We start from the raw sequence: 21,330 nt of genomic DNA, 5'->3' as shown, positions 1-21,330 counted from the left end.
TGACAAGGTCCCGCATGGGAGGTTAGTTAGGAAAATTCAGTCGCTAGGTATACATGGAGAGGCGGTAAATTGGATTAGACATTGGCTCGATGGAAGAAGCCAGAGAGTGGTGGTAGAGAATTGCTTCTCTGAGTAGAGGCCTGTGACTAGTGGTGTGCCACAGGGATCAGTGCTGGGTCCATTGTTATTTGTCATCTATATCAATGATCTGGATGATAATGTGGTAAATTGGATCAGCAAGTTTGCTGATGATACAAAGATTGGAGGTGTAGTAGACAGTGAGGAAGGTTTTCAGAGCCTGCAGAGGGACTTGAACCAGCTGGAAAAATGGGCTGAAAAATGGCAGATGGAGTTTAATACTGACAAGTGTGAGGTATTGCACGTTGGAAGGACAAACCAATGTAGAACATACAGGGTTAATGGTAAAGCACTGAGGAGTGCAGTGGAACAGAGAGATCTGGGAATACAGATACAAAATTCCCTAAAAGTGGCGTCACAGGTAGATAGGGTCGTAAAGAGAGCTTTTGGTACATTGGCCTTTATTAATCAAAGTATTGAGTATAAGAGCTGGAATGTTATGATGAGGTTGTATAAGGCATTGGTGAGGCCGAATCTGGAGTATTGTGTTCAGTTTTGGTCACCAAATTACAGGAAGGATATAAATAAGGTTGAAAGAGTGCAGAGAAGGTTTACAAGGATGTTGCCGGGACTTGAGAAACTCAGTTACAGAGAAAGGTTAAATAGGTTGGGACTTTATTCCCTGGAGCGTAGAAGAATGAGGGGAGATTTGATAGAGGTATATAAAATTATGATGGGTATAGATTGAGTGAATGCAAGCAGGCTTTTTCCACTGAGGCAAGGGGAGAAAAAAACCCAGAGGACATGGGTTTAGGGTGAGGGGGGAAAAGTTTAAAGGGAACATTAGGGGGGGCTTCTTCACAGAGAGTGGTGGGAGTATGGAATGAGCTGCCATACGAGGTGGTAAATGCGGGTTCTTTTGTAACATTTAAGAATAAATTGGACAGATACATGGATGGGAGGTGTATGGAGGGATATGGTCCGTGTGCAGGTCAGTGGGACTAGGCAGAAAATGGTTCGGCACAGCCAAGAAGGGCCAAAAGGCCTGTTTCTGTGCTGTAGTTCCTATGGTTTGTTCATTTTATTCTTGTTTTAGTGTAGTTTGATTCAACTGGGTGACATTTTAGAGGCTACCACTACCATTTTTGAGTCGTATGTGAGGCACACTAGGCACAGTGGATATCCTCTGCTGAAGGATACAAATAAACCAGACTGATTTGTATGTAATCCTGTTGTTTCATATTCACCAGTCAAAATACCAGGTATCTAATTCCAGATTACCTTAATTGAATTTAACTTTCCAGCTGAACCTGAAGCCAACATAGATCAACAAAAACTGAAAGATAACAGGTGAATGGAACAAGCAGCAGAATACAGGATTTCAGTTACAGAACAACTGAAATAGTTAAACTCTGGAACTGTCCCCAAAAGGCTGCTAAGGTCCAGGCAGAGACACGGAAACAGGACATAATGTGCCGGGAGTTGACAGAGGCAATTATTAAAAAAGGTTCTGATTGTGTACCAGATACATAGTTTGAAATCTTTAATGTAATTTTTTTTTAAACAAAATTCTATAAGTAGTTGTACTGTCAACAGGAAGGTGAACTGAAGAACAGGAGACTGCAGGAAGCTCCTCACCCAACAGACACCCTTAGAACCATCCACCCTTAGAACCATCCACAGAAAACACTTCTTGAGAAAGAACGTCTTGGATTGCTCTAACCACAAATTCCCACTTCATCCACTCCATGAACAGGGAGGCGCTTTGTACTCCAGGAACTTGCAAGCCATTAATTAGTCACATAGGCAATAAATGGATGGACTAACACATCTTACAGTTGCAAGTCAAAAGTCGCTCTCATATGACCCTTCACAGCAAATATGAAGCGCTGGACCAATTTGAGTGACAGACGCCCAATGTTTTCCTGTAACCCTATATCCTGCGAAGCATCTCTCTTCAATCTACAATTCCTTATCTTCCATTTCAAGGTAGTCACTCAGTGTTGCATAGTCAACAGGGATGACAAGATATTCCACACCATCGGCACCCTGAAAGATAAATAAGATGATGGTTGATCAAGCATGTCCAGAACCGCAAACCCCATGGTAAACCAAAACCCCTCTGTAAATCATAATCAAGAAACACAGAGCTGGAGGAACTCAGGTCAGGCATCATCCATAGAAGGAATAAACAGTCAATGTTTCAAGCCTGAGAATGAGTGTCTCAGCCAAAATGTCGACCACATATTCCTCTCCATAGATGCTGCCTGACCTGCTGAGTTCCTTGAACATTTTGTGTTTATTCTTCTGGATTTCCAACATCTGCAGTATTTCGTGTTTCTGTAAATCATAATCCTTTGAAAAGTACCAGAATCCACCGAGTTCATTAGCAACCTTCAGTCAGAACAATAGTTGGAGTTATAACTAGCCACAGTATCTTTGAATTGACGGAAGGTAGTGTGTGGATGCAAGGCTGGATCTGGCCCAGATACATTGGCACCATAAAATGATAAGCAGAACTGTAAGAGAACTGGGTGGGGTGTGGAGTTAAGGCTGGATCTGGCTCAGGCGCAGATATATTGGCACCTTAAGTTGATAAGCAGAAGTGTAACAGAACAATAGGCTGTCTAAGGAACAGATGTTCAGGTAGAGTTAAGGTACACTCACAAGGGACAGAGTTCCCTCAATAATAAGAGGTACAGAGGAAGATAAAACAGAATAAAGACTGCTGCGTCATGGTGTAAATGCCATAAGAACCAGGCTAATTATGAATGAACTGGAAGGATAGTGAGAAATGAGAGAGGCAAGTAGAACAATTAAGATTAGCTACCAACATAAAAGGGTATCTGAATATGTTCTATGGACATTTAACTGGTAGCATATGGAAGAATGGGGCCTAATGAGGGCACAAATGGGAAGATGCACATGGATACTGAGGACATTAAGATACAAAATGAACAGTTTGCATCTGTCAAAACAAGGGAAGAGGATGCTTCCAAAATATTGGTGAAAGGGAAGATAAATAAGATACTATATATAAATAAAAAATTGATAGCATGGCAATATCAATGATCAGGCAATGTGTTGTAACTGCGCGTGGCAGCTAGTGGACCCCATTGTAGTGGACCCTGATGAGCATATATACAGCAAGTGTTGGTTGCTTGAGGAACTTAAGACTCAAAGTTCTGATTCTAAAGTTTTTTCTAAGTTATTAGCAAATAGACTAGAAAAAGTACTTCCTTCTATTATTTCGGAAGACCAAACGGGTTTTATTAAAGGTCGTTACTCTTTTTATAATATTCGTACATTGTTAAATATCGTTTATACTCCCTCACAAAATGTTCCTGAGTGTGTTATTTCTTTAGACGCCAAGAAAGCTTTTGATAGAGTAGAATGGCCTTATTTATTTAAGGTGCTTGAAATGTTTAACTTTAGCTTGAAATTTATATCCTGGATTAAACTGTTATATCATTCCCCTGTAGCCTCGGTCCGTACTAACTCTTTAAACTCACCTTTTTTTCCTCTTTTTCGAGGTACTCGACAAGGTTGTCCTCTTAGTCCCCTATTATTTGATATTGCATTAGAACCTCTTGCAATTGCTATTCGAGAATCATCAAATATTACTGGGATAACTCGGGGATTAAAGTCCCATAAATTATCACTCTATGCTGATGATTTACTTTTATATATTTCTAATCCCGAGAAATCCATTCCTGCTGTTTTAGAGTTATTAGCACAATTTGGTTCTTTTTCAGGTTATAAATTAAATCTTAGTAAGAGTGAACTCTTTCCGATTAATAAACATCTTCCCTTATATTATAAATTTCCATTTAAATTGATTGATAACTATTTTTCTTATCTTGGGATTAAAATTACTTGTAAATATAAAGATTTATTTAAGATTAACTTTCTACCATTAATAGACCATATTACTCAACTTTCATCTAAGTGGTTTCCTTTATATTTAACTTTGATTGGTCGTATTAATGCAGTTAAGATGTTTTTTTTCCCAAAATTTTTATATGTGTTTCAGGCATTACCAATTTTTGTTCCAAAATCTTTCTTTGATAAAGTTGACTCTAAAATTTCTTCATTTATTTGGCAGAATAAAAATCCGAGACTGGGTAAAATACATTTACAGAAAGCTAAGAGAGATGGAGGTTTAGCATTACCTAACTTTAGATTCTATTATTGGGCAATTAATATTCGACATATGAAATTTTGGTTACTTGATCAGGATATACTATCTATTCCTAAATGGGTAGCATTGGAACTACAATCTGTTCAGGGCTATACACTTGGCTCTATTTTAGGTTCCTCTCTCCCTTTTGATTCGAAACGCCTTAAGCAGGTGTCTAACCCGATAGTTAAATATGCTTTGCGTATTTGGTTTCAATTCAGAAAATTTTTTGATCTTAATCAATTCGGGTTAGCGATTCCTATTTTAGGTAACATATTTTTTCCTCCCTCTTTTACGGATCGCGCTTTTCAAACTTGGAAGACTAAGGGTATTTTACGGTTTTTGGATTTATTTTTAGATGGTTCCCTTATGTCTTTTGAACAACTATCTAACAAATATAATTTATCAAGAATACATTTTTTTTTAGATATTTGCAAGTTAGAAATTTCCTAAGTACTATACTTTCTTCCTTTCCAATGCTTCCTCCTACATATATTTTAGATTCGATAATTAACCTTAATCCATGTCAGAAAGGTGCATCGGCTATGATTTATAATATTATTATGAAACTTAGGAAAGCTCCATTTGATAAGATTAGGGTAGATTGGGAACAGGAATTGGGGCTTACCATTTCTGTGGATGATTGGGGGCAGATTTTACAATTAGTTAATACTTCCTCTATTTGCGCTAAACATTCCCTAATTCAATTTAAAGTTGTTCATAGAGCACATATGTCCAAAGATAAGTTAGCGCGTTTTTACTTGCATATTAATCCTTTTTGTGATAGATGTTCGGAGCAGACAGCCTCTTTAACTCATATGTTTTGGTCTTGCCCTACTTTGGAAACTTTTTGGAGAGACATTTTTAATATTATTTCTAAGGTGTTAAATATAGATATCTCTCCTCACCCTATTACTGCTATCTTTGGACTACCTAAAATTTCTAGTAATCTTTCCCCTTCAGCCCGTAGAATGATTGCATTTCTTACTTTAATGGCGAAAAGATGTATTTTACAACATTGGAAAGAGCTTAATGCTCCAACTACCTTTTTTTGGTTCTCCCAGACGATATTATGTTTGAATCTGGAGAAAATTAGAAGTAACCTTTATGATTCTTCATTTAAATTTGAACAGATTTGGGGATCTTTTATTCGATATTTTCATTTAATGTAATATATACCCTTGTTTTTTTTTCACTGTTTTTAATGGAGGTCGGGATTGAGGACGTGATTTTAAGTTTAACTCTGTTTGGTTTCAAGTTAGCCCATTGCTTTGCTTTGCTTTTAGTTAGTTGCACGGTGGGTTGTTTTTTTGGGGTTTTTTTTCTTTTTTTTCTATCGATATATATATAAAATTTAGTATACTATTATGTTATCTTGGTTTCTTATGTTTAAATTACATTGTTTGTAGTATTTTTTTTTTCGGTATTGATACCTTCTGTAATTTTATTATATTTTAACATTGTATTAATGTTTATATGGCTTACCTTTTGGTATACTTATTCAATAAAAAGACTTAAAAGGAAGAAAGAAAGACTCAAAGTTCATGACCTGGAATCTGAGCTTCACACACTATGATGCACTAAGGCGATGGGGGAGAGAACAGAGTTAACTGGACATCATATTTCAGGAGGCAGTCACACCCATTATATTAACTATTTCACATTCAGTCCGTGGCCAGGGACAAGAGAGTGTGACTGCGAGTAAGACAGGTGAGGGTTGTGCTGGAAGAGATTCAGTTCCTGAGCTTGCCACGGCCTGTGAGGATGACAGTGGGAGCTGTAGAAAGGATGAGCAACAGAACTGTGACACCCTAGTTTAGGGCACCATTCAAGTGGGGAGAGAAAAAAAAGAAACAGTTATAATTGGGGATGGTATGGTCTGCAGAATAGATATCCTGTTGCAAGGATTATGAATCCTGAAAGCTATGTTACCAGCCTGGTCCTAAACCTAGACAACATCTTATCTCATCTGTAGAGGAATCTGGAATGAGAAGGGAAAAAAATTCAGTTGTCGTCATCCAGATAGGAAAGAATGATGTAGAAAGAACGAGGGAAGAGGTTCTGCTGAAGGAATTGGAGCGTCAGGGGGCAAATTACAACACGGAACCAAAAAAGGTATAATCTTTGGATTGTTACCTGAACCATGTGCAAATTGGCAGTGTTAATAAGATCAGAGTTAAATGTGTTGCTCAAAGATTGGTATGGGAGAAGAGGGTTTGAATTTGTGACACATTGGCACCAGTATTGGGGAAAGTGGAAGCTAGTCTGAAGGGACAGGCTCCATCTGAACCATGCTGGAACCAGGGTCATGCTGAATCGCATTAACTAGAGCTGTGGATAGGGCTTTAAATTAATAGCAGGGGGTGGGTTCAACAACTTGGAAAAGTATTCTTGCCTGTGGCCATCAAACTTTACAACTCCTCCCTTGGAGGGTCAGACACCCTGAGCCAATAGGCTGGTCCTGGACTTATTTCCTAGCATAATTTACATATTACTATTTAACTATTTATTATTTATGGTGCAACTGTAACGAAAACCAATTTCCCCTGGGATCAATAAAGTATGACTATGACTAAAATAAAAGGAGAGTTTAGTGAATAAGGTAAATATTTAGAAAACGATAAGAAATTAACTTCAGGAAACATGGAGACAAAATTGAAAGGGACAGTGGTGAATATGGGACAGAAGTTTATATTTGAATGCGCAAAGTATAGGAAATAAGGTTGATGTTGTAGTGCAGTTAGAAACTGGCAGGTATGACGTGGGCAAAAGAGATCTGGTTAAAAGATCACAGCTTGGAGCTTAACAACCAAGGAAAAACATCAAATCGAAAGGACAGGCAGGTGGGCAGACAGGATGGAGTAGCTCTGAGATTATAAATGAAATTAAATCCTTAGAAAAAAGATGTAGAATGCTTGTGGATGTAGTTGAGAATCTGCAAGGATAATAAGTCCCTTAAGAGAGCTATATACAGGCCTCCAAATAGTAGCCAGGATGTGGAGTACAAATAACTGGAGATAGAAAAGGCATGTAAGAAGAGCAGTTGTAATGATCATGGGAGATTTCAATATGCAGATTGAGAAAATCAGGTTGATGCTGGATCTCAAGAGAAGGAATTTGTAGAATGCCTAAGAGATGGCTTTTTAGAGCTGCACGTGGTCAAGTCCACTAGGGAAAAGGTAAATCTGGATTGGGTGTTGTGTAATGAACAAAATCAGATTAGGGAGCTTAAGTAAATGGATCCTCTAGAGGCAGTGATAATATGATAGAATTTATCCTTCAGTTTGAGAGGGAGGAACTAAAATCAGATGCATTGGTATTACAATTAAGTAAAGGTAACTTCAGTGCCTGAGAGCGGAGCTAGCTAAAGTTGTTTGGAAGGGGACACTAGCAGGAATGATGGTAGAGCAGCAACTGCTGGAGTTTCTGGAAGTAATTTGAAAGACACAGGATCAGTTCATCCCAAAGAAGCATTCTAAGGAGAGAATGAGGCAATGGTGTCTGACAAGATCAGTCAAAAACAACATAAAAGTAAAAGATATGGCAAAAGAAAAGCAAAATTAGTGGGAAGCTTCTAAAAACCAACTAAAGAAGCAATAAGGAGAGAAAAGATGAAATATGAAGGTAAGTGAGACAATAATATAAAAGAAGATAACAAAAGTTTTTCCTGATATACAAATCTGTTTTTTTAGAGCTACAGTGCGGAATAGGCCCTTCCAGCCCTTCGAGCTGCACCACCCTGCAACTTCTGACCACCTCGATTTGACCCAACCTAATCACAGGACACTTACAATTTTACAATTTGTTAACTTACAATTAACCTATCCATACGTCTTTGGACTGTGGGAGGAAACTGGAGTAGACACACACATTCTTGTACAGAATAGATGTACAGAGACTCCTTACAGATCTGAAAATGTAGTAATAGGTGGTGGGGGGGGGGTGTTAAAGAAATGGTGGATGAACTTAAGTTTTTTGCATCAAATTTTAATGTGGAAGACACCAGCAGCATGCCAAAAATTCAAGAGTACTGGGGGTGGAACTGAATGTAGTCACTGTTACTAAGATGATGTTTGGGAAGCTGAAAGGTCTGATCATGGGTAAGTCACCTGGACCAAATAGACAACACCCCAGGTTCTGAAAGTGGCAGCTGCAGAGATTGCAGAGGTTTTATTAGTTACTTCAAGAATCACTAGATAAAATTGGCCAAAGTCAGCATCAGTTCCTCAAGTGGAAATCTGTCAGAATTCTTTGAGGAAATAGCAGACAGGCGTTGGATCCGCTACTTTTCATGTTACAGAATTGATAATTTTGTGGCCAAATTTGCAGATGATACAAAGATAGATGGAGGGGAAGGTAGTGTTGAGGAAACAGGAAGTCTACAAAAGAACTTGGACAGATTAGGAGAATGGGCAAAGAAGTGGCAGATGGAATATGATATAGGAAAGTGTATGGTCATACACTTTGGTAGAAGGAATAAAGGTGCAGACTATTCTCTACATGGAGAACAAATTCAGAAATCAGAGGAGCAAAGGGACTTGGGAGTCCTAGTGTAGAATTCCCTAAAGATCAACTTCCAATGAAGATTCCCCAACAAGTCAGTAGTAAGGAAAGCACTGCAATATTAGCTTTTATTTCAAGAGTACTAAAATATAAAAGCAAGGATGTACTGCTAATGCTTTATAAGGAATTAGTCAAACCACAGTTGGAATTTGTTAGCAGTTTTGGGCCCCATATCTGAGAAAGGATGCATTAGCATTTCAGAGGAGATTTATGAGAATAATCCTGGGAATGAAAGTGTTAATGTGTGAGGAGCATTTGATGGCCCTGGGCCTGTGCTTACTTGAGTTTAGAAGAATATTGAAAGATAGAGTGGTCCTGGAGAGGATTTTTCCAATAGTGGGAGAGCCTGGGACTAGAGGGCACAGCCTTAAAATAGAAGGGTATTCCTTTAGAACAGAGATAAGGAGGAATTTATTTATCCAGAGTCTGTATAATTCATTGCCAAATCATTGGGTATACCTAAAGTAGAGGATGATAGGTTCTTAATTAGTAAAAGCATCAAATGTTACAAGCTGGCTGGTGGTCGGTTGCATAGTTCCGAAGTTCAAACCCAGCCAGCTCCCCCCGGCACGCTTTCCATCCGGGGGGGGGGGGGTTAAGAGCTGGTGATCTTTTTTGAAAAAAAAACTCACCCGGCAGAAGGCAATGGCAAACCACTGCTGTAACTTGCCTCGTACGCGAATTCCAACTACGTCAGAACGGCATGGGTGGAAGTTGTCCGCTACCCGGAAAGTTCCAGATGCGACCTACATTATTATTATTATCATCAAATGTTACAGGGAGAAGACAGGAGAATGGGGTTGGAGAAGGAAGTAATTTAGCCATGATCGAATAGCAGAGCAGACTCGATGGACTGAATGGCCCGATTCTGCTCCCGTATCTTACGGTATTAGAAAGTTGGCTGAACTTAAAAATAGCTAAGTCAGAAAAACTGGATGTGATCACAGCACAAAATATTAACTGTTCACTTCCCTCTATAGATGCTGCCTGACCTGTTAAGTTCCTCCAGCATCTTGCTGGATGCGATGTACCCTAGGATTTTGAGGGCTGTACAGGAGGAAAATTGCAGAGGTACTAACCATAATGGTTCAATACTTTATCAAAAAGCTTTTAGAAAAATTGACTAAAGGCAGAATTAGTTTTCACCTAATGGAAAATTGATTAATTAAGGCAAGTTCCATAGATTTGTTAAAAGCAAATCATGTTTAACCTCTGTGATAGAAAAAAAATTAGGTAGGAAATTGGGTAAGTAACAACCAACCCATTCTGATTCTTTCCGACTGGAGAATGGTGAATATTGACAGGGATTAATGTTAGGGGCCATTGTTTCCTTTCAATCTAGTCTTGGGAATGCAAACCACAACTTCTAAATTTGCAGAAGACACAAAACCTGGTACGATTATGAGCTATGAAAAGGATAGTGTTAAGTTGCAACAGGATACAGGTGGAATGGGGAGTAAATGGCAGTTGAAGTTTAATATGGGAAAATGTTAAATGATGAACTTTGTTAGGAAGAATGAGAAGCCAATAAAGTGTTTGAAAAAGAGCACAGGGACATATGAATGACTGACAAAAAGAATTGTGAAAGTGGTTAATAAGACATACATAATTGTAGACTTCACCAGTGGAACCTTGGGTGGAATATTGTGTTGAATTCTGGTCTGCTCATTATAGGAAAACATAGAAAATAGGTGCAGGAGTAGGCCATTCGGCCCTTCGAGCCTGCACCGCCATTTATTATGATCATGGCTGATCATCCAACTCAGAACCCTGCACCAGCCTTCCCTCCATACCCTCTGATCCCCTTAGCCACAAGGGCCATATCTAACTCCCACTTAAATATAGCCAATGAACTGGCCTCAACTGTTTCCTGTGGCAGAAAATTCCACAGATTCACCACTCTCTGTGTGAAGAAGTTTTTCCTAATCTCAGTCCTAAAAGGCTTCGCCTTTATTCTCAAACTGTGACCCCTCGCTCTGGACTTCCCCAACATCGGGAACAATCTTCCTGCATCTAGCTTGTCCAATCCCTTTAGGATTTTATACGTTTCAATCAGATCCCCCCTCAATCTTCTAAATTCCAACGAGTACAAGCCTAGTTCATCCAGTCTTTCTTCATATGAAAGTCCTGCCATCCCAGGAATCAATCTGGTGAACCTTCTTTGTACTCCCTCTATGGCAAGGATGTCTTTCCTCAGATTAGGGGACCAAAACTGCACACAATACTCCAGGTGTGGTCTCACCAAGGCCTTGTACAACTGCAGTAGTACCTCCCTGCTCCTGTACTCGAATCCTCTCGCTATAAATGCCAGCATACCATTCGCCTTTTTCACCGCCTGCTCTACCTGCATGCCCACTTTCAATGACTGGTGTATAATGACACCCAGGTCTTGTTGCACCTTCCCTTTTCCTAATCGGCCACCATTCAGATAATAATCTGTTTTCCTATTTTTGCCATCAAAGTGGATAACTTCACACTTATCCACATTAAATTGCATCTGCCATGAATTTGCCCACTCACCCAACCTATCCAAGTCACCCTGCATCCTCCTCACAGCTAACACTGCCACCCAGCTTCGTGTCATCCGCAAACTTGGAAATGCTGCATTTAATTCCCTCATCCAAGTCATTAATATATATTGTAAACAACTGGGGTCCCAGCACTGAGCCTTGCGGTACCCCACTAGTCACTGCCTGCCATTCTGAAAAGGTCCCGTTTATTCCCACTCTTTGCTTCCTGTCTGCTAACCAATTCTCTATCCACATCAATACCTTACCCCCAATACCATGTGCTTTAAGTTTGCACACTAATCTCCTGTGGTGGGACCTTGTCAAAAACCTTTTGAAAATCCAAATATACCACATCCACTGGTTCCACTGACGTAGGAAAGATGTGAATACATTAGAAAGGGTCCAGTATCTTACCAATTTTTATTGATGCACCACTGAAAGTGTTCTTTCTGGATGCAAAACAGCTTGGTATGGCAAATGCTCTGCATGTGACCACAGGACACTGCAGACGGATGTGAACACAACGCAGCACATCACAGGAACCAACCTATCTTCTATGAACTGTCTATACTTCCCAATGCCTCTGTTCAGCAGCCAGTATAGTCAAAGATTCCACCCACCCCAGACATTTTCCTCCCTCTCCCATCAGACAGAAGATAAAAAAGGCTGAAAACTTGCAACAACAGACTCAAGGACAGCTTCTACCCCACTGTCATCAGAATCTTGAACAAACTTCTTGTACGATAAACTGGACTCTTGGCCTCACAATCTACCTCTTTATGATCTTGTGCTTCATAATTCACCAGCACTGCACTTTATCGACAGCCTTCACACTTTATTTTGCGTTGCTGTTGTTTTACCTTATTCTAGCTCAATGTACAGTATGCAAGACCAGCTTTTCACTGTATTTTGGTACATGTGACAATAATAAACCAATACAGTAAAGATATGTAACTAGTTCCTGGGATGAGGACTATCAAGACAAAAGGGCTGGGACTATTTTCTTCCCAAGGACAGGCCAAGGAGAAATCTGATAGATGTTTGCAAAATAACAGGAGCCTCGCCAATCTGGACAGTGCAGGGTGAGAGTCAGGCTCTTCCTGCTGCTGAAGGGGCTGTCAGCTGCAGCTTCTAAAATGAAGGGGAAGAGAATCAATAGATGCTTGAAAAACTTATTTTTACGTAGTGTGGTCAGAATTTGGAGTTCACTGCCTGTAGACATGAAGGAGCCAGGTTTCTCTGTAGCCTTCAGGGAGGGATTTGGGTAAACATATGGTTAATAAAAATTTGTAAGGCTGCAGAGAAGGGATCAAGAGTGTGTGACAAGCGAGTTGATCTAGCAGAGGCGCAATGGACTGAAAGATCTCCTGTGTACTGTAACCCTCCCACATGATTTAAATTAAGACATTAGTAGAATTAATCCATTTAGCCCATTAAGGCTCCCCCACAATTCCATTATGACATTCTCCTGCCTTCTCCCCATAACTTTTGATGCCCTAACTATTCAAAATCTATTAACTTTTGCTTTAAATATACCCAATCCATAGCCATCTGTGGCAATGAATTCCACAGAGAAGTTCAGTCTCAATCATGACCCACGCTCCCTTTTATTTTAAAAAAAAAGGTTAAATACAAATAACACAACTCTGCCTCAGTGTGGGAGGGGGTGAGTGAGTGGAAAGGGGAGGTGGCAGTGAGAGAAACAATCTACTGAGTCAGAGCTGACGTTAAAGATTGTGCAATGTGGGGTGACAGTGGGGCTTAGTGAACACCTACAGGTTAAAGTTATGGACTCGCCCTCAGGAGTGGGTCTGGGAGATAAAGCTTTTGTACAGAGGAACCGCTCCTCACCTTTTTACTCCTGATCAGTTTATGATCTCTAAATTCGGTAAGCTGTGCTCGCAAAGTGAGGTTACTGTTCACCAAGAAAGCCTCACGACATCGATGATAGAAATCCTGAAAGGACAAACCTGCAGAAAAGGTGGAGAGTTACAGTTTTCTTCCTCCCACATGCACAAACAGCCCCTTGATTGAATCCCAAACATATCATTGTACTGGAACAATGGCCCACGAGATAAGTAGAGGACACTGGTCACAGCCAACACAGATAGTCCCATGGCGAGAACACACATGATTCAGAGTTAAACAGCTATTCTGCCCAATTCACTCATGCTGACCAAAATACCCATCTAATCTCATTTGCCTGCATTTGGCCCATATCTCTCCCTTCTATCCAGGTACCTGTCCAAATGTCTTTTAAACACTGAATTGTATCTGCCTAACATCTTGTTCCATATACCCACCACGGTCTATGTGGGACAAGCTTGCCCCTCAGAACCCATCTCAATCTTTCCCCTCTTACCTTAAACCTATGCTCACCAGCTTTGGACTCCCCTACTCAGGGAAAATAACCAACTATATACCCCTGTGACCCTCATTATTTTATAATCCTCTATATTTATAAAGTTCTGCACTATCATGGTGTTATTTTATGTGGTAATTATTTTGGACAGCCATCATTTGAGACACATTTGATATATTTGAGATTTTTACCTCATCTCAGACCTTAAAGCAGAGTCTGGTTTCTCCCCATCCTACTACTCCACCCACTTCCCTCTTACTCTTACCTGGGTAAGATGAGTTATCCTTGTTCTCCAACTGGAACCGAGCCAAAAGTTTAAATATTCCCCTGCATCAGAGAGGCAGAGGCAACATCAGTCCAACATCCAGCCCTGAACAACTTGCTCGAGTCCAAAAATAACATTTCCAAATTTCATGCTGAGTTTCTCCCCACACAACATACATAGGTCATTTTTTTTAAAAACACAAACAACAGGAATTCTGCAGATGCTGGAAATTCAAGCAACACACATCAAAGTTGCTGGTCCTGACGAAGGATCTCGGCCTGAAACGTCGACTGTACCTCTTCCTAGAGATGCTGCCTGGCCTGCTGCGTTCACCAGCAACTTTGATGTGTGTTGCTTGATACATAGGTCATTTCTACTTGCCCTAACCAGGAAATTACTTTTTTAACATTAAAAGAGTTCCAGTACCCAATGAGAGCTCACATTTTAAACACGAGGTATCCTGGGCCCCTGCAACCCCACAGAATACCAAAGCTGAGGCAACTACCTGGCATTGGGAGTGAGGCTGCGCAGTACGTGAATCAATGAGCTCAAAGCCAAGACTCCCGACTGTTGAACCAGTAGCGAGTTTTCATACAAAGTCTCCTCTGTGTAAGGCTTAAAGGTTGTTACTTCATACCACAGCCAGTTAAAGAAAGAGCTCCGTGTCTGATCCCACACTGTCAAATACAAACCACATCACTGTCAGTCAAGTACAGAGAGAATAAAAGAGCATTTCCACAAACCCTTGGGTGGGCAGCCAGACAGAGAGCTGGGGGGAGGGGAAGAGAGGGGTTAATGGGCAGCCAGGAAGGGAGGGAGGTAACAGGGAGCCAGTTGAGGAAGGGATGGGGCGGGCAGCTGAGGAGAGAGGGGTAGGTGACCAGACCCCATGGCCCATCAGTATGCATAAAGACAGAATGTTCCCCCCTGCCCCCCCACAGGAAGTCTTGCCCACTTCCATGCAAGAATGAGAAAGCAGCCCCTATACCCATCAGATCAGAACTTGCCCCCAGAAAGGACCACAATTTGAAGAGGATCTTCAGTGGATCTCACAAAAATTAAACAGCAGAAGACATCAGCACTGGAGCAAAAGTGAACAAGGTTAGAAGCACTCACTCAGAGGAGCATTCAGGTGATCAATGGAGGCGAGGAGGTGGACACCAGGGATAGCTGCAAGTTGGCTTAATATCTGCTGGTTCCGTTCCCCGCGTAACATCTGCCCATCAATGTTATGGATTAGAAGATAAAGATCCAATGAGGGATCTGTGCAAAAAAAACATCAGCAGACTGCGGTACTCAAACACAGACAAACCCACCACAATGAATAGTTTAGCCAATGGGGGAGCTGCGGAGCAGACTCGATGGGCCGAATGGCCTACTTCTGCTCCTTTGTCTTGTCTTGTGAATGCAGCCTCCCTCCACAACACATTTGCCATCTCCCCCCCCCACAGGGTACTTCCATGGGTCATCACCCCCTTCCTAACCCACCTACTCTTCCTGCCTCATCTCACTCTTTCCCTTCCAGTGATAGAGCTCTGACAAACAGTGATACTCACCCTCATTAAATGCCCTGGTAATGAATCCTAATTGGTCCATGGGGTTTCGGAAGCTTCCCTCAGATTGCAAAACCTCTTCTGTGATAGAGTTCAGAATCTGTAATACAATTACTCAGTTATATAGAAGCGTTTCCCCAACTTCAACACCCTCACAGTGAAAACTCACAGTCAGTGTGCAAGCAAGGTGGCGTCACTTGTCACCAGGACAAAGAGTCCAGGCAGAAGAGGATATCATACTTACCAGAGAAATACTCTGAATACAACAGTGTAATGGAGAAGTAAAACATTATTGGCAAATACTCACAGATTTAAGAGTGATACTTGGAAAGAATCCATTCACCACCAGGTGGACAGTGCCCTCCAGCATCTGAGAGCGGAACTCTTCCAGCAATTCCCTCTTGGAGCCAAGTCCATACAACAGAATGCTGAACCCCAGTCTTGAGAAAGGAAATGGTAGGAAGTCGTCAAAATCAGGTTTAATATCACAGGCACATTTCATTACATATGTTGTTTTGCCACAGTAGTACATTGCAATACATAGTAATAAATCTATAAATTACAATAAAAAGTATATATTAAAAAATAAATTAAATAAGCAATGCAAAAGGAGTTGGGGGGGGGGGGAATACCGAGGAAGAGTCTGAGGTGAAGGTGTCCCGGCCTAGTGCCCATGACGGAGCTAGCCAAGTTTACTACTTTCGGCAGCTTTTTCTGATCCTTTGCAATGGACCCCTACATACCAGAAGTTGATGCAACCAAGTCGAGTAGTCTCCACGTATATCTAGAAATTTGCTAAGTGTCTTTGATGACATACCAATTTTCCTCCTGGGTTCCATAGGTTATTACGAACCAGTGGCATGTTCAAATGAACCACATAGTGACAGGGGACAAAGAAATGGCAGGTGAACTTAATAAGTAGAGGTGCAGATTCCTTTATCCGAAATTCTGAAATCCAAAAAGCTCCGAAAACCAAAGTCTTTCGTCAACAGCTGATGTCACTCAGGTGTGACGTGGCAGCACTAGCAGAGGCCGCCAGACATCAGTTGTGGCTCAGCACTCGTACTGGTTACATGTGCATTTGCTGTTTGCTGATATTTTGTGTTCACTGTTGACTTTGTTTAATTTCACTGTGAAAATGTCAAAGAGCTGCAGATACCCCTATGGGTAACAATGAGAAAAAAGCATCTATCATTATCAATAACGCAGAAAGTGGAGTTACTGCAGAAGCTTGATCGTGGTGTGTCTGTGCAGCATCTTACTGAAGAAAATAGTGTCGGAACTACCACTGGATATGATTTAAGTAAACAGAAAGACAAGTTACTGAAGTTTTATAGTGACAGTGACGTTCTACATTTATTCCAGTAAGTCATTTGCCATGTGTTTGATTCCGTTCGTTTGAAGCTGAATATTTTTGTTTTATTGAATGTTTCTGTTGGAAATAAAATTTTTTCTCGTCATTATTCCCTAAACAATACAGTATAACAACTGCTTACATAGCGTTTACTTTGTATTAGGTATTATAAGTAATCTAGAGATGATTTAAAGTATACAGGAGGATGTGCATAGGTTTGGTGCGCTGCTGGGTCCTAAAGTCCAATGCACTGAGAGAGGTTAAATAAGGAACTTGAGCATATGTGTTTTTTGGTATGGGGGAGGGGGGTCTGAAATCCAAAAAATTCTGAATTCCAAAATACAACTGGCCCCAAGGATTTTGGATAAGGGATTGTAGACCTGTATTTTGCTTCAGTCTTTACTGTGGAGGACACTAGATGTATGCCAGAAGTCCGTAAGTGCCAGAGAGCAGAAGTGAGTGGCATTGCTATTACCAAGGAAAAAATTCTAGGCAAACTGAAAGGTCTTAAGGTAGATAAGTCATCTGGACCAGACAGACTACATTCCAGAGTCCTGTGAGAGATTGCTGAAGAATCCGGAGGACTGGAAAATTGCAAATGTCACTTCACTCTTTAAGAAGGGAAGAAGACAAAAGAGGAAATTATAGACCAGTTAGGCCTAACCTCTAGTTGGGAAAATCTTGGAGTCCATTATTAAGGACGAGGTTTCGGGGTACTTGGAGACTAATGATAAACCATGCTGACTTGGACTTTTATGTAAAGGGAAATCTTGCCTGACTAATCTGTTGGAATTCTTCGAAGTAATAAGTAGGGTGGACAAAGAAGAGGCAGTGAATGTCATTTACTTAGATTTCAGAAGGCATTTGATAAGGTGCCTCACATGACAGGCAGGAGGCAATGAGTGGGAACAAAGGGGGCCTTTTCTGGTTTGCTGCCAGTGACTAGTATTGTTCCTCAGGGGTCAGTATTAGGACCACTAATTTTCACATTGTCAATAATTTAGACAGTGGATTTGATGGCTTTGTGGCAAAGTTTGCGGATGATACGAAGATAGGTGGAGGGGTAGGTAGTGCTGAGGAAGCAATGTGATTGCAACGGGACTCAGACAAATTAGAAGAATGGGCAAAACAAAATGGCAGATGGAATACAGTGTTGGGGAATGTATGATAATGCATTTTGGTAAAAGGAACAATAGTGCAAACTATTATCGAAATAGGGAGAAAATTCAAACATCAGAGATGCAAAGGGACTTAGGAGTCCTCATGCAAGACTCCCAGAAAGTTAATTCGCAGGTTGAGTCTGTTGACTGAATGTTGAAAGGAAGTGGAGATGTGGAGAGGATGTTTCCTCTGGTGAGGGATATCCAGAACTAAAAGGCACAGCATCAAAACTGAGAGGCAACCTTTTAGAACAAAAGGAAGGAGGAATTGTCTTAGCCAAAGATTGTTAATCTGTGGACTGCTCTGTCACAGACTGCGGATGAGGCCAAATCCATGGATATATTTAAAGTGGAAGTTAATAGATTCCTGATTGGTCGGGGCATCAAGGGATATGGTGAGAGGGCAGGTGTATGAGGTTGAATGGGATCTGGGATCAGCCATGATGAGACGGTGGGGGGGACTCGATGGGCCGAATGGCCTAATTCTGCTCGCATGTCCTATGGTCTAATTCTGCACGGGGGCCACTTTTGCTAACGCACCTCACTTCGGCATTCATTATAGATACACGACAGAAAAAGGCCCCTCAGCCCACGCTAACAATCAACACAGTGAAAACTGTGGAGACCCTCTGGCAGCAGCGAGAGGGTCAGGCTCTTACTGCTGCCAGCAGAATGTGCAGGAGCCTTGGGTTCCTCACTGCAAGATTCGATCACCTCGGCAGCCTGTAGCTGTGCACTCGCTCTCCGCTGCAGTTTGATCTTTATTGTCCTTGGTGCTGAACACCATAACACAAAGGAGAAGTCGGCCATTCGGCCCATCGAGTCTGCTCTGCCATTTTACAATTTGTGCCATTTGATCAAGGTGCTTCAGCACGAAACTGAATCTGCAACTGTGCTCTGAAGCCATCAACACAGCGCTGAGCTGACTGACGCGGTTGGCTGTGGCCAGGGTTGGGGACCCTATGGTTTGATGTTTTATGTTCCTTGTGTATTTGTTCGCTTTTTGCTGTTTGTGCAATCTGTTTTTTTTAAAAAACACATCTGATGGTCTTGCTGTGTGGAGGTTTTCTTTAAACCGGTTCTACGGTGCTTCTTTGTTTTGTGGCTGTCTGCAAGAAGACGAATCTGTAAACAACCTTTGATAATAAATGTACTTTAAACACCGATCTCCACTGATTCCATTTTAACATTCCCACATCCCCACCAACTGCCCCAGGATTTTACCACTCACCTATACAGTCAAGAAATTTACAGCAACCAGCATATCTTTGGAATGCAAGAAAGAATTGGAGTACCCAGAAGGAACCCTGTGCGGTCACACCGAGACTACGCAACGGAAGTCAGGATTTACTCTGCGTCTCAGGAGCTGAGGCACCTTGTGCTCAATATAAACAGCACATGGTGTGCTGCATACTTGCATAATCACTACTCCCTGCCCAGAAAAACTATGCTGTACTCACCGTGTTTGCAGCATCCATTTGAGAAAAAAGTTTTTGTGTCCCTTGTTCAGCTGTCTGACCTCAGTTGAGAAAGGCAATCTGTCATCTCTCAGCAACCTCACCAAGGTCTCCTACAGTGAGATGGGAACAAATAGTCACCTTCCAGACTGTGACAGCCCTTATGTAGCAGTTATCTATTGGTTCCCTACATTGAAGTAACATACTAACAGCACATACCTGGTCCAATTTTGGGTTCTGCAGCTTCTGTAAAGTACGGTCAGAAGTCAGGACTTTCGAATTACTGTGAGCTTCAAAGTATAGTTCAACAACGCTTGGCTGAAAGAAATAAAAGACAAATAAGAAAATGTAGAAGCCCAAAGACTGAGTGGATCAGTCCTTTAATATGTCTCAGTTGGCTTCACTCTCATAAGACTGCAAGTACAAATTCCACTCCAAAGATACAGCCACAATAATCTCGGTTAAAACCCCAAGTGTGTAGTTAGAAAGTGTAGCAGTGATATCTTTTAAATGACATATTAAATTAAGCTGAATTTGTTTCTGTTCAGGTAGCCGTCAAGAAATCTCGAACAGCTGTTTTGAACAAAATTAGGTGATCCACCCCCAGAATCCTGTTCAAGGCATTTCCTCAATGAACAACATTATCCAAAACACAAGAGATTCTGCAGATGCTGGAATTCCAGAGTAACACACAAAGTGCTGGAAGAACTCAGCAGGTCAGGCAGGAGGGGAATGAACAGTCGATGTTTCAGGCTGGGACCATTATTCAAAACTATTTTTTTGCTCCAGATTCCAGCACCTGCTCAGACCTCCATCATCACTCAGCTTGTCTTTGTAAGCACATCCTGTGAACGAACAGGTTGGTGCATACCTACATCTCAATAGTGAGTATACTTCCAAGGCTGAATGGTGTCTTGGACATGTCTTAATCATGAACAGTTACTTATTGACAATACAGAGGTATTTAATCAACCTTTTGAAATCACCACTAGACAGGAGGTCTGGAAGAAAGATGTTGCTTTATAAGACTGCACCTCACTCACATCGTGAGTAGAACGCTGTTTGCACAAAATGGGGAAAGAATAACACCAATATTGGTCACAGAGCAGAACAAAAAACCAGCACCCGTCCTGAGCCACAGAGCAAGCATTTGGGTCAACATCTTCAATAGATTTCCTGAACTCAGAGAGTGAGCAGGTCTCTCAAGTTGAAACAAGTGCCTGGTTGAAGGCGTGGATGTTTTCCTATTACAGAATTGCATTGGATCAGCAAACCCTCCCCACAACTCCCCCCCACCCACCCCGGATAATGGAGCAGCACATATTGACTTGCCATGGCCTACCTGGGAAGGTTTTGCAGCTTTCTTGCTGGGAGTTGGAGCTAGGCCTAACGTCACTGCTTCACACACAGGCCTCTCATTGATGTCTCCTCCCAGGGAGTTATCCTCTTCATTCTCAAAGTCAGAAGATGAGTAATCACTCTCACTGCTGAGGCCAGGTGATTCTGATTCAAGCAAATCAAAGCTTTAGTCAGATTAAGAGGACTGGAATCAACCATATCCACCTCCCTCCCACCCCATCAGCAATGAAAAAGGTGAGCAGTTTCACGTTCCTGGATGCCAACATCTCTGAAGATCTATCCTGGACCCAACATATTGATGCAACTACAAAGACACAACACTGACTTTACTTCATTAGGAACTTGAGGAGATTTGGTATGTCACCAATGAATCCAGCAAATTTCTACATATGCACAGTAGAGTGCATTCTAAATGGTTGCTTCATTGTCTGGTATGGAGCAGCCACTGCACAGGGTCAGAAAAAGCTGCAGAAAGTTGCAAAGGCAGCC

The 21,330-nt window shown here is 41.4% G+C and overlaps 1 protein-coding gene across 1 annotated transcript in view; it reads right to left on the bottom strand.

The window, feature by feature from the left end:
- Positions 1–399: 399 nt before the first annotated feature.
- The window catches only part of orc2 (origin recognition complex, subunit 2), a 37,453-nt gene continuing 16,522 nt past the window's right edge, over positions 400–21,330 (bottom strand). The window contains exons 7-16 of the mRNA XM_063051733.1: positions 20,825–20,985; positions 19,702–19,800; positions 19,486–19,595; positions 15,819–15,951; positions 15,515–15,611; positions 15,075–15,221; positions 14,464–14,635; positions 13,959–14,020; positions 13,183–13,301; positions 400–2,127 (exon numbers count right to left, since the gene is read on the bottom strand). Of these exons, the coding sequence (XP_062907803.1) occupies positions 2,041–2,127; positions 13,183–13,301; positions 13,959–14,020; positions 14,464–14,635; positions 15,075–15,221; positions 15,515–15,611; positions 15,819–15,951; positions 19,486–19,595; positions 19,702–19,800; positions 20,825–20,985 (1,187 nt within the window). The 3' untranslated portion in view covers positions 400–2,040. The remainder of the gene's footprint in view (positions 2,128–13,182; positions 13,302–13,958; positions 14,021–14,463; positions 14,636–15,074; positions 15,222–15,514; positions 15,612–15,818; positions 15,952–19,485; positions 19,596–19,701; positions 19,801–20,824; positions 20,986–21,330) is intronic.

This window comes from Mobula hypostoma, chromosome 6 (genome assembly GCF_963921235.1).
Source record: "Mobula hypostoma chromosome 6, sMobHyp1.1, whole genome shotgun sequence".
NCBI lineage: Eukaryota > Metazoa > Chordata > Chondrichthyes > Myliobatiformes > Myliobatidae > Mobula > Mobula hypostoma.
This window is presented reverse-complemented; position numbering and strand designations above follow the sequence as displayed.